General features: G+C 48.8%; 1 protein-coding gene across 1 annotated transcript in view; it reads left to right on the top strand.

Moving 5' to 3' along the window:
• The window catches only part of LOC149342959 (unconventional myosin-Ie-like), a 283,527-nt gene that overhangs the window by 187,323 nt on the left and 79,186 nt on the right, over positions 1 to 17,018 (top strand). Inside the window, exons 5-6 of the mRNA XM_089545520.1 lie at positions 5,712 to 5,799; positions 6,380 to 6,469. Coding sequence (XP_089401646.1) covers positions 5,712 to 5,799; positions 6,380 to 6,469 — 178 coding nt within the window. The remainder of the gene's footprint in view (positions 1 to 5,711; positions 5,800 to 6,379; positions 6,470 to 17,018) is intronic.

Below are 17,018 nucleotides of genomic sequence, written 5' to 3'. Positions count from 1 at the left end.
CGGCTCCCGCCTTTTTTTTTTTTCAACTCACCGCAGACGGTAGGAGGAGTCAACTAAGACGTGGAGTGTCATTCAGGCAGCCGCGTGGCGGCTTCGCTTTCGCTTTTATTTTGTTTATTTTAGGTTTCCTTGAATTAATAGGTCTAGTTAGAGTCTACATTGCTGCTAATTAGGCCCATGAAGATAAAGATATGCATGGACACTTTGCCTTCGCTGATCGCTACGTATCCCTCCGCCAATGGCAGAGCGGCAAGCCGCCACGGGACTGGCTGAAAAGTTGGTTGACTTCTCCTGCCGTCTGCGGTGAGTTCAAAAAAAAAGGCGGGGGCCGGGGCGTTTAATCTGATATAAATTATGGCAATCGGCCGCGCAGGACCGTAATTCGAAGTTTCTAAGAATGCTCGGAACGTGTAGATCGAGTTCTTGCGGTAAAAAAACTAGTTCAGATTCCTCTTTAGTGCTACTTTAAGAGGCAACAAGAACAACCTTTTTTTTTTTTTTGCAAGTTAGCAGCCTTTAATTCTCGATAATAGTTTCGTTTGTTGATCCGGGTGTTTCAGATGTAATTCAAATTGAACGTTTAAATCTAGTCGAGGCAGTTTGAAATGCCAACATATGATTTCAGCCAGAATTTCATAAACATTTTCCTCACTGCTCGCAAGTGGCGACACGAAATCATGAAATCATTCAGAAATTCTTGATCAGCGCTGTCCGGGCTCACAGAGGAGGCTGCAATGCCATATTTATGTGGATAAAATATTAAAGTGGTCGAAATTATTCCGGAGGCTCCCACTATGGTACCTCTTTCTTCCTTTCTTCTTTCACTCTCTCCTTTATCCTTTCCCTTACAGCGCGGTTCGGGTGTCCACTGAGATATGCTTCATTTCCTTTCCTCGACACCAGTTTTCGATGTTCAATTACGAAGTAGGATACCGAAAACGCGTGCATTCTGTCTGCTTTCTGAGCGTCTTGTTGTTTTGTACCTAATTTTTTTTTTCATAGAGAAAAGTCTGGTGCATTTTCGTTCAGGAAATTCTGAACAATGCGAGAAACGAAGAATGTGAGCGTCACGGTCGAAAGTTGCAAAAGCTTACTAATTTAATTTCCACGCCAGCTAAATAAAAATACGACGCAAAAACAAGTGAGAGAGTTGGATGAAGCCTAACGAAAGCAGTCAGAAGTGATTGGGCGTACATAAATCACTCATTTTTTTCTTCCTCTTCCGATGAACAGCTCGCCTGTCGGAAGCGCTGCTAATGACAGGCTCCATTATTCTCAAAAAGCAAAAGCGGGGCCTCCACCGCAGCATTCGCGCGCCCTGAAAAACGTTCGAGTTTTCTCTCTTTGCGGCGAGACCGGAGCAAAGGGGTTTGCACGCAGAGCGCCATCCTGTCGAGGACGCCAGCGTCGGTTCCCCCGTTGCGTATGCGCTTCGAAAGTTTCGCGCTAAAGTGGGTTTTTAACTTCTTCTCTGGGCACCAGTATTTGGTGCTTTTCTTCCCACGGTTCTCCCTAATTTTTCCTTCGCTGTGTCTCTCTGGATAGGTGTTCTGCTTCTATTTTTTCGCGCTTGCTTTCAGCTGATGCCACATGCTGTGTCCGCTCGTGAAGCGCTTTAGATATCTTGGTCGTATATCTCTCGCGGCACTTTTTTTTCGCAGGTTGAAATCTTTCCGAAGCTCGCTTCTAAAGTTAAACGAGTTTCGCTCAAGTTTTTTTTCTGCCTTTCTGTCATATTACGCTCTTCTTTTGCTCTTGTTTATTTTTTATTGCGCTCTACACTCTCTGAAGGGGAATGTGTCAAGGTCATCTCCTGTGAAGAGCGGCATGTGCTGCAGGAAACTGAAGATTGATTTATATATTGACTAATTTGTTGATTGATTGTTCAAGTAAACGAAGTGGGCGTAATAATTCAGGATCACCTGGTCAGACCGGTACGAGAGGAGATTCAACAAAACGAGCTGTTTAAAGTCAGTATGAACTAATCAAACTGAGCTAGCAGAGACGAGGATTGAAATATTGTCTTTCTGTTCTACGACCGTCGTTACAAGATCAGCGTAATCTTCTCTTTCCTGTTGTTAATATCATTAGTGGTGCCCACGCACTCACTCGCTCACTCCAGTGAATCAGTCAGTCTATCAATAATCAATCAATAAGTCAATCAGGCTTGAGTTCATTGACTTTCCGTCTGAAGTCGCCAACTTACCTTGGGCATATCGAGGTAGGAGCTGTGTTGTCTGCCTACAAGTGTGTTGCGCGCGGATTTCCTTCAGCAGTTCCTCCGACTTTTTAAAATATTAATAATAACAATAATAATAATTTCAAGGACAATGTCACATTTACAACACCCTTTGCCTCTCCCTTATGCCTTTCCTACCCTTATGCCTGTCCCGGCGTGTATGGTAGCTGCCTGGCGGAATGCCTGGTGCCGCCTTTTCCTTCTTTTTTTTCTCTCTCTCTCTCTTGTTTGGTAGAAGCTCTAAAGGCACTGGACGGTAGCTGGCTGACGCTGTGATGGATCCCAGCAGGGGCTTGTGTACGAGCCCTCTGTTACACATGAACAAAAAATTTAAAAACCTTGAAAATTACCAGGATCCCTAAATAACTTGCGGCGAGGGAAAAAAGGGATATGGGGATAGGGCGATGACTGAATGCAATATATCTTACGTGATTGAATAAAATCTTGACCAGCAGAGCATGAAAAGAAAGCGTGAAACTGAAATAGGGGAAATAGAAACGCGACTCTGGTTCTCTTTCTCATAGTTCGCTCTTAGCTTTAAACCAGAATTTCTTCAGTCTTTTGATTTCATAGCCCCGCGTGGTCGCTATACTAAGTTCATGGAATGAAAATAACGGTAAAGACTATCATAAAAACAAAAGGCAATGGGAATTAGGGGATGAGCGGACAATTGATGAGCTTATATCGACTTCACGTCTCAACCCTTTCCTCCCCAATCCACTTTGCGAAAACATTTTCCTTCTTTGCACCTCCCTGTTTTTCAGTGGTTGCAGAGTCGTGACGCAGCAAAATGCAATAAAGAGAAGAACAGAGTAGACTAAAGAAAAGAGCTCCGGCGAGAGCGACTAAAAGAGGGACCTCTAAATACGCGCAATGAGGGCAACACTGGAGGAGGCAGGTGCATATTTATGCCCACCCTAACGCGCATTGACTGCACTGTAAATCACGCATGAGCTCGGCACCGGCCCTGCGGCGTCCATTAATTTGTCTTTCTCCGCATTCTCTTTCTCTCTTTTGTGCCTTTTATCGGCATCATTTATCGCTCTGTTCGCGACCAACCATATAGAGAGGCGCCTTTCTCGCGAAAGTTCTTAACCTGGCCGCAGTACGGGTGGGTTTGCAACGTCGCCCGACTGACTTAACTTCCGGGCCCCCCTTAAATTCCCTCTTCTCCGTGCATTACCCCGGTCATTTATTCAGAGGCATCGTAAACGGCTCCTTGTTGTGCATCGCGTCGTGCTTCGCGGATAGCTCGTTCGCAGGCTCCTTGCAGAGTGGTGCAAAATTTATGGCCCTTGAGTTTCTTCTAGTCTGCACCGTAAGGGTTGGAGCTAACCTATGTATACTACATACAGCAACGTCCCGTGCTAAATGTGTATGCGTCATATAATGTGCACTCACTCACACTTGCCCACTCACGCTCAGCCATCCATTCTCTCTTGCTCACTCACTCACTCACTCACTCAATCAATCAATCAATCAATCAATCAATCAATCAATCAATCAATCAATCAATCAATCATCCATTCATTCAATCAATAAGCCAACCAACCAATCAATTAGTCAAGCAATTACCATTCACATTCACCCACTCACGCTCACTCACTCTCACTCTCTCACTCGCTTACTACCTTACTCACTCACTCAACCAACCAATTACCATTCACATTCACCCGCTCGCTCACACTCACTCAAACACTCCACTCCAGTCACACACTAACACATTCCACTTTCATTCACTTACTCACATTCACCCACTTATTCGAGTGACTCTCTCCTCTCCATTCACATAACTCTCTCCACTGTACTCAGTCGCATTCATCCATTCACCCATTCACTCCAGTCACTCTCTCCACTCCATTCGCTCTACTCACTCATATTCACCCACTCACATTCTCTCTCTCCACTCCATTCACTTAACTCACTCAATCACATTCACCCACTCACATTTACTCTCTCCACTCTCATCACTGAACTCACTTAGTCATATTCATTCCCTAATATTCACTCACTCGCATCTGCCCACTTCCACTCACTCAGCCACATACACAGCACTACTTCGAAAAGATTTCTGCCACGAAGGACCTTTTAATTATTGAATAAGATGGCGGCCGTGGGAATGAGTGGAGAGCTCGCTAACCAGGTGGTTAATAATTGATGGCATTGACGTATATAGCCGCTTGTGACGTATGTTATATACGTGGAATATGACGCCTGCTCTTCTATAAATGGCTTCCACGCGCCCTTCTTCTCACACTTCTTTGTCGAATTAGCAGTGAACGGCTGTATCGTATCGATTGCTAATCTAACGCAGAACGTCGCGTGTGCGCAGGTTTCGCTTTTGTGCAACGTCTGAACCTCCCTTGGGTGCGGTTACTGGGTTTTAAGCTACCTTTAACTCATTATTTCTGCTCTAATTAGTTTCCGTTCTTTCAGTTTTAAAGACAAGAATGACGGAAAGGCCTCTAAACATGCATGCCCGATCGCCTTCAGCGCGACGAGTTGAATAGTACATTGCGGGCGAGAAATTTCAGAATAGCCGCGAACGTTGAAAGCTGTTTTTCTTTTGTTTGGGTCGTTATTCTACGTTGAATAATAGTAGTTTGTCAGGCCATTACTTACTGAGTTTACTTTCCATATTCTGTTGTTTTCAATGTTGAAAAAAAAAGCAAATAAGAGAGCTAGAACTTCGAACTTGAAGCATAGATATCGCGAAATGTTCTTGCAACTTTCTGCAACGAAGGGTGTTACTCCGGCCATGCCTTCTTGGACAAAGGCGTTCCATTGGCGTTGTCATAGGGCTGTACGATCTGAGTCAATTTGGCTGAACTTAGCCCGAAGAAGCTGCTTAGAAGAGGCATGAAAACTGATTTGTAGCATGTGACTAGGGGCATCTGTGTCGCGGTACGATTGAATTTTTGCCGAAATGGGCTCATGCTTTGTAAGTTTGCTATTCCTTAGACAAGAAAGACGAAACGGAGTTTGCTCACTGGCTCCCCTAAAATGGCAGTTCCTGCGTCTGTGGACAGCACGTGAGGGGAAAAAGGGCGTGGAAGTAGCAAATACTTAAATAGTTGTTAGTAAATTAACGTTGTTTAGTTAAAATTATTTAATAGGTAAATGAAACGAGTATAGTAACTAAATAGCATTGAAATATGCTCGTACTTAAATGAGTGTTAGTTAATCATCTAAATTTTAAATAGTTAAATTTAGTCCTAAGTAGTTAATTTCGTAGCCGCGCTACCGGCAGCGGTGTTTGTGAAACATTGCGAACTTTGAACACTCGTGATCACTTCTTTTTTTTTTTCCTAGAGAGTCGTCTCATTTTTTTTCTTTTTTACCCAGGGGTTTCTGCGTTGGTTGTTCACGTAAAACCACTTAGAATGAGACTGAACTATGATACGAGTGAGCTGAAGGACGATAATAGTTGGACCTAACCTTGTATTTTTCCCCCTATTTCACTCTTTTGCAGAGGCGAAAGCGGCGCTGGCAAGACGGTGGCCGCCAAGTACATCATGTCCTACATCGCCCAGGTGTCTGGAGGAGGACCCAGAGTCCAGGTGAGGTTCGCTACGCTTGATGTACAGTCTTTGCCAAAAGTAACCAGGCTGCACGGTTTGTTTCTCAGTCGTATGTTAAAGCTATTGTACCAGCCCTCAAGCTCTAAATCTCTGTACGGTAAGGAGGACCCCTGTCCTCACCTTCAAAGAGAGCTCTACAATACCAATGAGAAGCAAACCATGCAGCCTGGTTACTTTTGGCAAAGACTCTACGTATCACTAGTTTATTATGGGTAAAACGTAGCCAAAGCGCGACGAATCCATTTCTTCCGAAGGGGCAAAGAAATTTTCGTGTCATTATTTTTTGCTCGTTTTTACTGGCCGGTCATGTAGTACTGGCTATATTTTTTTATTTTTTTTATAAAAATTTCGGACTTTGATAGATTCGCTTCTGTAAGTGGAAGTCCGGTTGACTGCTACTGACATGTCTACTTTTTTTATGCGGAATTAAAAAATAGAAAATCTCTGCAGCGATTTTTTTTTTGTGCAGACCGTCGTGAGTTCGTACGAAATTTCAGTTTTTCTGCACGCGATACTGCGGCGCGTTTGCCTGCATACGTTTCTGTGTCGCCACTTCCAGCACGTCAAGGACGTCATCCTGGAGTCCAACACCATCCTGGAGGCTTTCGGCAACGCAAAGACCGTCAGGAACAACAACTCCTCCCGCTTTGTGAGTATATTGCCACGTATCATTGTAGTGTTTGTTCGTTCACGCTCAAGGCTGCAGGAAAGGGTTGTTATCACTTTTGTTCGTGACGCGAGAAGCGACCGCACTAATCTCGATTGATCGCAGCCATGAAAGGCTGCATCTAGGTTTTTCCAGATTTCTGTAGATGATCTTGCCTTGTTATCTGGAAGTTTCCTTGCCGGCTTTAAATTGAGCGATGCCGCGAGCGGCGGACATTCGTAGATCGACGATTGACGAGCACGCTTGCTGCTTACGCCGCCACCGAGTGATTCAGTTCTTTTGCGGGCGCAAGTCAGCCCTAATAAAGAGCTTCGTTTGCAAGTATTTCTGGTGTCTTCCTGACCGCTGGACTGCCGTCACTAAAACGTGACATCTGGTGGAGGTGCGGGGTAGCCTTCCATGTACCGGACACCCCCTACAAGCCGTGACGCCAGCCCTCTGAGTCATCAACCGCAGGACCTGAGTCCAGTCCACCGCGCTAGCCGACGCCTGCAAGGGGACGCACCAGAGTTCGGGAATCTGCCGGACCCTACCCGGAAGCGGAAGCCAGCCGCAACGTCTACCATGAGCTTGCCCCAGACGACGACTCCAATCATTCTTCACCAGCCCCGGGTGCCACCAACCTTCGACGCTTCGCCTGGCGCCGACCCCGATGAATGGCTGGAGCAGTTCGACCGTGTGGCTATCTTCAACAACTGGGACGATGCCACGAAACTTAGGTGCGTCTTCTTCGCCTTGAAGGGACCAGCAAAAGTCTGGTTTGAGAATGAGGAAGCTAACCTCACGAACTGGGAAACCTTCAAGGAGCAGCTTCTAAAGACCTTCACGAACGTCATGCGAAAGGAGAGAGCCCAGCAGCTGCTACAGTCTCGCATACAACACCCAAACGAGACCGTTGCTGTGTACACTGAGGAAATGAAGCGTCTCTTCCGCCGTGCCGACGCGAGCATGAAGGAAGAAGAGAAGGTGAAGTTGCTTATGCGAGGAGTTAAAGAGCAACTATTTGCCGGCCTCGTTCGCAACCCACCGAAAACCGTCGCGGAATTCGTAGAAGAGGCATCCACAATGGAGAAAACTCTTGACGCCCGAGCCCGCCAGTATGACCGCCAGCAGCGCTTTTTGTCAGCAAGCTGCTTGGACACCGGTAACAACGATAACCTGCGGGAGGTTATACGTGAAGTTGTGCGAGAGGAGCTCCGACGATTGTTGCCAACGGGAACGCAGCCGCAACTTTAATCGCTCACTGACGTCATCCGGGACGAGGTTCAACAGGCCTTGGGTGTGACGCCGACACCCACGCAGCCTCTGCAGCCCCCAGCCATGACTTACGCCGCAGCTGTGCGCCGTCCTGCACCTCGACGACGGGACCCAAGCCCCTATCGCCCTCAGCCAGCTGCGTTGGACCGCCGCCCACTCGCACCAACCCGCCCGTCCTACGAGCGACGCGCGCAGCTGAGGAAATGCGACGAGTGGAGAACTCCCGGCCAGCGCCGCCTACTATGCTTCCACTGTGGCGAAGCCGGTCACGTCCTCCGGCACTGCCCATATAGAAGACTGGGCATCCGAGGGTTCTCTTACGACGCTCCACGACCCCGACCCGGCCAGCGACCAGCCGAAATCGAGGAGTTTTTGCGTCGGGAAGAATACTCATCGCCGCGCCGCCTATCACGTTCCCCGTCGCCATCGTCCCCGCGCTTTGTTTCTCCTAGCCGAGGTTACGCCGTGCGTGGACGCTCCCCCAGCCCCCGAAGGTTAAACTAAATAAAGCAGCCTCTGGAGGTGAGGTTGCTTCTAAGCGCAATGACAAAGATCCTCCATCGACGAGTACCCAAGACCATGCCTCAACTACGACGACAACACCGACGACGACAACACCGACGACGACGACACCGACGACGACGCGGCCAGACTTGAAGCTTTTACCGCTGCCCAGTGAAGTAACGTCGCAGTACGCCCACCGCAGCCTTACTACTCTACGAAGCCGAGATCGGACACCGAAGACAACGTACAATACCAGAACGCGAACAAGTGACCTTGAAGTTACGGTCGACGGTCACGCGGTTACTGCCTTGGTGGACACGGGAGCTGACTACTCTGTCATGAGTGGCCCACTCGCTGTCCGACTCAGGAAGGTAACAACAACCTGGGATGGCCCGCTGATCCGCACCGCAGGTGGCAACCTGATTACGCCGTCAGGACGCTGCACCGCGAGAGTTACTGTAAATGGGAGAACCTATGCGACAACCTTCCTGATCCTACAGCAATGCTCTAGAGACGTGATTTTGGGAATGGACTTCCTGAACGAACATCGGGCGATCATCGACCTGCGATCTAAGTCGATCAAGCTTTCCACGGAAAAAGTCATACCTGTTGCGACGAGCTCGACTCATCACGTTGCCTTAAACGTCCTCGACGAAGCATTGAGCGTGCCGCCCCGATCAAGTGTTCTCGTCGGCATAGGTACTGAAGACATCGAAAATGCCGAAGGCGTTATCGAGGGGAACACCCAGTTACTCCTGGATCGAGGATTGGGCGTCGCGAGGGGAGTCGCCGAAATCCGAAATGGCCAAGCCCAGGTGTTGCTAACCAACTTCACCGAAGAATACCGGCATCTAAACAAAGGTACAACGATCGCTTTCCTCGACGAGCTCGCAGACATCAGAGACGTATTTGCCCTACCCGACCAACCCGCAGAACTATCTGACCAAGGCCATCAACCCACGTTCGACATCAACCCGGCATTACCCCGGAGCAGACAAGACCAAATACGCAGTCTTCTTCAAAGGTACACCGATTGCTTCTCATCAGCATCGAATGTGCGACGAACCCGGCTTGCCAAGCACCGCATTGTCACAGACGAACACGCACGACCACTGCGACAGAGCCCCTACCGCGTATCGCCGCTAGAACGCCAAGCTATCCGCAAGCAAGTTGAGGAAATGCTTCGTGACGACGTCATACAGCCATCGAGGAGCCCCTGGGCAGCACCGGCCGCCCTAGTTAAAAAGAAAGACGGCACCCTTCGCTTTTGCGTCGATTACCGCCGCCTGAACAGCATTACGAAGAAGGATGTCTACCCCCTCCCCCGCATCGACGACACACTGGATCGGCTATGCAACGCTAAGTACTTCTCATCGATGGACCTGAAGAGCGGCTACTGGCAAATTGAAGTCGACGAAAGAGATCGCGAGAAGACTGCGTTCATCACGCCAGACGGACTCTTCGAGTTCAAGGTGATGCCATTCGGCCTCTGCTCTGCCCCAGCGACGTTCGAGCGAGTAATGGATACGGTGCTCGCAGGCTTGAAGTGGCAGATTTGCCTAGTCTACTTAGATGACGTTGTTGTCTTCTCCTCAAGCTTTGAAGACCACCTCAGAAGGCTTCGGATAGTGCTGGAAACGATCAAGTCTTCAGGCCTGACACTGAAACCAGAGAAGTGCCACTTCGCCTACGAGGAGCTGCTGTTCCTTGGTCACGTCGTAAGCAAGGATGGAGTTCGCCAAGACCCCAAGAAGAAGGCTGCGATCGCAGAGTTTCCACAGCCTAATGACAAGAAGGCTATACGCAGATTCCTTGGATTGTGCGCTTATTACCGGCGATTCGTCAAGAACTTTTCGCGCATCGCTGAACCTTTGACCCAACTTACCAAGGCTGACGTGCCTTTTAAATGGGAAAGGCCGCAAGAGGAAGCTTTCAACGAGCTGAAGCGCCGCTTACAGTCCCCTCCTGTGCTCGGGCACTTTGATGAAAACGCCGAAACCGAAGTTCATACCGATGCAAGCGGGGTGGGCTTAGAAGCGGTCCTCGTTCAGAAAAATGGCAGACAGGAGAAAGTTATCGCGTACGCTAGCCGTTCACTGTCGAAAGCCGAAGCCAACTATTCGACGACAGAGAAAGAATGTCTCGCCATTATTTGGGCCACGTCCAAATTTCGCCCCTACCTATACGGACGACCATTCAAGGTTGTGAGCGATCACCATGCTTTGTGCTGGTTGGCCAATTTGAGAGATCCCTCCGGTCGCCTTGCTCGTTGGAGCCTGCGTCTTCAAGAATTCGACATAACTATAGTCTACAAATCTGGCCGCAAGCATTCCGATGCAGACTGCCTATCGCGAACTCTCCGTGGATAGGGGAGTTCTTAAAGAATAGAGCGTTCTTTTGTTCTAAAGGTACGTTAACTTCTACAACATACGCCCAGTCTAGAGGTGTCCCACAAGGCTCCGTTCTTTCACCGTTATTGTTTAACATACTAATGCGCGATATCCCTATTCACCCTGCCGTCAAAGTTTATGTGTATGCGGATGATATTGCTTTTTTCGCTTCTGCCAAAGACATTCATATCCTGTACCAATTACTGCAAGAGTATTTAAATGCTCTGGAAGTTTGGCTAGACAGCATAAAGTTAACTTTAAATGTGAACAAGTGTGCCGTCCTTGTTTTCCCACAAGCAACCCCTATTTACATCTCTCTGTCGTATCACTCTATCCTCATCCCGCAAGTTGATTCAACAAAATACTTGGGTATAATATATGACCCGCATTTAGACTGGCGGCCACACATTAGAAGCATTGCGCTTAAGGGTGAGCGTGCCCTCGGCCGGTTGGTGAGGATCAGCAACAAAAAATTCGGTATGCGACGAGACACTCTCCTACTTCTTTATAAGACCTATGTACGGCCAATCCTTGGATTCGGCTCCGTTCTCTTTTCTGGGTGCCCAAAGTACAAGCGTGAACCCCTGTTTGTTATGGAGCGACGCGCTCTGCGCCTTTGCTTAGGTCTGCCTAAATCAGTAGCTAATGCTGTGTTGTACTTGGAGGCGCAGATACCTGATCTCAATTCCCGGTTTGAGCTTATCACTGTGCGGACATTTTTAAGGTCTTTGGAGCCTGTTCCTGGATTGGCTAACCCTATATTTACAACGAACCCAACTCTCTTCTTTGGTACTCCCTGGCCTCGGTATAAGCTCCCTCAGGTGGTGTTCACTAACTCCCTGCTGTCAAATATTTCTGTATCAGTGAGATCTTTAGTACTGGTCAACCACAGGCGGGCTAACACGGCGGTCTTCTTTGACAACACCCTCCCAAGGAATGCTAAGAACCTGCCCGCCAATATGTTAAATGGGCTCATAGAGGAGTACCTAGACAATTTTCCTAACCATATTGCCGTCTATACAGATGCCTCCCAGCAAAATGAAAAGGCCGCTATTGGTATTTACTCAAGGGCTCTTGATTGGAGCTACTCATTTCGGGCCCCTGACTATACCCCTATTTTTGTAGCTGAGTTTCTGGCCATTGAGTTGGCCTTAATAAGGATTCCCTGCAGTATCACTCGGGTTATTATACTCTCAGACAACCTTTCTGTTTTGGCAGCGCTCGAAACCTCGAGTGATACTCCTATGAGCCGTTCCCTTGAATTTTTTATTCCTCCACATGTTTCAGAAGTTCGCTTTCACTGGGTCCCTGGGCACTGTGGCATTGTTTCTAATGAGAGGGCTGATTTTTTAGCAAAGTCTGCCCTTGATGGTCCTATTGTCCCTTTCGTCCCATATACTATTTTCTTGACTCTAGCACGCTTTCAGCGATTCCAGCGTTTCCACACCTTGCGCCATGAGCCTCTCCTCGCTGCAGCGGATTTTCAACACCTGGCATTTCCTTGGAGTGTGCGGATGTGCAGTTCGAGGCAATGTGAGGTGTCCATGACCCTTTTGCGCTGCAGGATACCGCGGCTAAATCTTTATTTATGCCGATCGGGGCTTTCGATATCCAACCTTTGTGAGTCTTGTGGCGAAATTGAGTCTATAGACCATTTTTTCCTCTCCTGCCGGCGGCTCGCTGCTCTCCGTAGAATTTGCTTGGAGATCCCCCTCGCTCGGCTTGGGCTTCCTCTATCTATTCCGATTCTCTTATCCTTCGGGGCAAGCGCCAAGGGATATGCCCTGAAACCAGTGTTCGATTCTATTCACAATTACATAATTTCATCTGGTAGATTCCTCTGCTAGAATGTGAATTCACAACTTTTCTTTCTCAGTATTTTTTGTATTGTACAAATTCTAGCTCTGTGTCCCAAATTTTAGATTTAATTATACTCCATTCCCTGTACATGAGTGCGTTTGTATCCGCTATGCACCCTGGCCAATCCCCCGCCGTGGGTATGTGCCATTCAGCCCGAGGACATCATCATCATCATCATCACCGGTACCGCCCGATTCTTGGCCGATCCCCCAGAGTGGGTATGTGCCATTCTGTCGTAGGCTACAACAACAACAACAATAAGCGCCAGCAGTTTCGCGCAGCAGCAGCGCTCGGATCCTGAGTTGCAAAGCCTAGTTGAATATTTGAAAGGCAAGACCGCATCGCCTCCCCGGGGGTTCAAGCGCCAACTGTCGTCCTTCGTCCTTCACAATAATGTGCTTCTGAAGAACTTCGCGCCCAACAGGACAGTGCATCTTCTTGTCGTGAACAAAAATCTCAGGCAAGAAATTATGCAGGAATGTCATGATGAGCCGACTGCAGGGCATCTCGGGATTGCTCGCACGTTGCACCGCATCCAGGAGAAGTACTATTGGCCGCGGCTAGCTACCGACGTTTCCCATTACGTGAAAACGTGCCGTGAGTGTCAGCGACGCAAAACACCTCCGACTAGACCAGCCGGACTCCTGAACCCCATACCACCGCCAACTAAGCCCTTTCAGCAAATCGGGGTGGACCTCCTCGGCCCCTTTCCGACTTCATCATCAGGTAACAAGTGGATCATCGTGGCCACCGACTACATGACCCGCTACGCCGAAGCAAAAGCGTTGCCTAGTGGTACCGCAACAGAAGTTGCAAAATTTTTTGTCGAACAAATTCTCCTCCGACACGGCGCACCCGAAGTGCTCATCACAGACAGAGGAACAGCATTTACAGCGGAGCTGACGCAAACCATTTTAAAGTACAGCCAGACAAGCCATCGGAGGACAACTGCCTATCATCCGCAAACCAACGGACTCACAGAGCGTCTGAACAAGACCATCGCAGACATGCTCTCCATGTACATCGACGCCGAACACAAGACGTGGGACTCTATTCTGCCCTACGTGATCTTCGCCTATAATACTGCCGCCCAGGAGACAACCAGGTTTACTCCATTCCAGCTGTTATACGGCAGGAAGCCCACGACAATACTCGACGCAATGCTCCCGCACGTTTCCGACGAAGACAACCTCGACGTCGCTTCCTACCTTCATCGCGCCGAGGAAGCCCGAAGACTTGCGCGGCTTCGCATTCAAGACCAGCAGCACACCGACGCCCGACGCTACAATCTGCGCCGACGAGACACGCATTACAAGCCAGGGGATCGGGTTTGGATGTGGATGCCAGTTCGCCGCCGTGGATTGAGCGAAAAGTTGCTGCGACGCTACTTTGGCCCGTACAGGGTTCTCCGTCGCATCGGTGACCTCGACTATGAAGTCATCCCCGACGGCACGACAGCATCTCAGCGACGCCGCCCACGCCCGGAAGTCGTACATGTCGTACGCCTGAAGCCATATTATGAACGCTAAAGGACTCGGAAGTTTCATTCTCCGTGTTTATTTTCATTTTAAAGCATCGAGACGATGCTTCTTTGGAAGGGGGGTAATGCCACGTATCATTGCAGTGTTTGTTCGTTCACGCTCAAGGCTGCAGGAAAGGGTTGTTATCACTTTTGTTCGTGACGCGAGAAGCGACCGCACTAATCTCGATTGATCGCAGCCATGAAAGGCTGCATCTAGGTTTTTCCAGATTTCTGTAGATGATCTTGTCTTGTTATCTGGAAGTTTCCTTGCCGGCTTTAAATTGAGCGATGCCGCGAGCGGCGGACATTCGTAGATCGACGATTGACGAGCACGCTTGTTGCTTACGCCGCCACCGAGTGATTCAGTTCTTTTGCGGGCGCAAGTCAGCCCTAATAAAGAGCTTCGTTTGCAAGTATTTCTGGTGTCTTCCTGACCGCTGGACTGCCGTCACTAAAACGTGACAATATAACGGTTCTTAAGCGAAAGCGTGAACTGGCTCTTAAAACAAGGGTACATTTCTCTTCATAGCTTGTTTCTTTTTCTTCTTTTCCGTAACCTTCGCCCCACTATTTGATAAGGTTAGGGCTCCCCATGTATTTTCTATTCCTCTTTTTGTTTTTACTTGAGTCATGTTTCACCTGATTTCTACCATCCCCCTCTCACCCCCCGCGCGCGCGCGCGCGCGCACGCACACACGCACACACGCACACACACACACACACGCACGCACGCACGCACGCACGCACACACACACACACACGCGCGCACGCACACACGCACACACACGCACACACACGCACACACGCGCGCACACGCGCACACACACACGCGCACACACACACACACACGCGCGCGCGCGCGCACACACACACAAGCAAACACAGACTGATTAAGCCCCTGTGAGCCTTTGTCTCTTAATGTAGAGGTTCACTTCCGATGTAGACCGTACAGAACCCGCTAGGAACCAGGGGTGTACTATCGTGGATAAAATTTCCCTGGACATGCAACCGGCAAACAACGCGTGCAGCTTTGTTATCAGCCAGTGGCTGCAAGCCACACTTGCGGAGGTGAAAGCTGCTCTTGCGTTCTCTAATGCATGTTAGTGAAGTCAGCGGAACATTGGCACACTTTGCACCTATGTGTCAGGATAGGCGGTTGCGTGTACTGGATACTTTTGCCCCAGTAGTACCCATTTAGTGTAATTGCATTGCTCATGCAATAACTTTTACTGTTTGGTATAGTGTGGCTGCATACACCTGTGGATAGCAGGCGCGATTATGCGGCTTCCCAGGCAGTCGCTGCCAGAGATGGCACGGTTTCACTTCTTCCGCTTTTTCATTAAAAAGATTTTATGCGCTAACTCCTCTGTTCTTCAGGGCCATTTTACCATGCTTGTTACGCTTCAGAGTAGCTGCTATTAAACAGTCTGAAAAATAAAGGCCACGTACTTTTCTGACCAAGATTCGCGTAGATGCTCCCCGGTACACGGATTGGCACTGCCGTGACACACCCCGCTGACCTGCGTAGCCGTAAATCTCCTCTGCCTTCTAAATGACAACTCTGACACTGAAAGAGCGTTTTCATGGGTACCGTACATACAGAGTCCAGGGCCAAAGCAGATTGTATGCAGCAGTATGCGCAGAGCTCAGCAACTAGCTCAGTGCATATACAGCTGTATATGCAGAGCATTGTAGCACTCAGAGTGTATAATGAGCTGCTAATATCACTGATAGCGAAACGGGAGGGAAAGAGCTGGAAACATGAAAATAAAAGGAAATCTTTTTCGTTTGTGCGCACATCTTGGTTGTAACCTAACTTTTACAGCTTGTTTGCGGAAGTGAAGCGTTTTATGTCTTGCAACAAAGCGATTTCTCATGGGTATCTCTCTTCATTCTCAAAAAAAAAAAAAAACATTGAATCCGGAATGGTGCAACAGTTTCAACTAAAACTTGTGTTTTGCCAGGTTTTTATCGCCCCCCCCCCCCCACCCTCCCCCGCCCGCCTCCATTTCCCTTGTTCCTGGAATTTCAGAATTTTGAAACCCTGAAACTAAGGGTCCTGGCTATAAGCCCGCATTACGTCTGTTCCTCAACCGCCGTGACAGCCTTCTCTGCTTTGACGGAGCAGTACTGGCTTCGTTCGCCTGTAGGTTTTCGTATGCCGCCTTCTCGCTGTTCTATGTTTTGGTGAAAAGAGTGACACGATTGATGGATGTGCGGCCTTTTGAACGCTCGGTGTGCTGTCACGCGACGTCGTCGCTTGTCAATCGCGATGACGTTCGATGAGCTAAAAAGTTGCATTTGTATCTTTCTTTCCGAAGGTGAACTATAATGGAAAGCCGCATGGAAAAGGATAACCTCAAAAAGGCTTCGTTGTCTATATAAATTTTTGTGGAGACCAGCTGCTGTAGCGAACAAAGTTATACCATTTATTTCCCTCTTTCTCTACCGGTTCTTTCCCTTTCGCACTGTCGTTGCACTTATTGAGCAAAATAAAAAGGACTACTAATGACCCTATTTCTCTTTCAGCGAACACAGCTAACATGTGTTCATCACGCCGGCGTGGTAAAACTATTCGTTTTAGCCTAGATTTTCATTCCCACCCCGCGCCCTTCTCAACGCCGGGCGGTTCCCAAACCCCGATAATTGATTTCATATGAGCCGTCGTCGAGCGGCGAAGTGCGACTTCGATCCTCACAACTTTTCACTCTTCGTGCGCTCTCCACTGCGTAGTGTCCTCTCCGCTCGTTTCGTCCATCTACGCCTATTTCTTTCTTTTTAGAGCGCAGCTCTTTGGCGTCCGTTCCTGGGTTTCGCGTCGGCGTCGGCGTCGGCGTCGGCCTCGTAACCAGCTCCGCCCCCAATGTCATGCTTTTCAATTGGTCGAAATGCTCGTGACGTCACAGTGCGCGAATTCCAAATGGGGCCAATTGTACTTTGGCTAGTAACCATGCAACCAATCAAAGGGATCGTATAGTGATGCTGCAACTAAGTTGGA

The sequence above is a fragment of the Amblyomma mixtum genome, chromosome 5 (genome assembly GCF_055824585.1).
Source record: "Amblyomma mixtum isolate Tamu chromosome 5, ASM5582458v1, whole genome shotgun sequence".
In the NCBI taxonomy this organism is placed as follows: domain Eukaryota; kingdom Metazoa; phylum Arthropoda; class Arachnida; order Ixodida; family Ixodidae; genus Amblyomma; species Amblyomma mixtum.
Note: the sequence above shows the minus strand (reverse complement) of the source record. Positions and strands in the feature narration are given on the sequence as shown.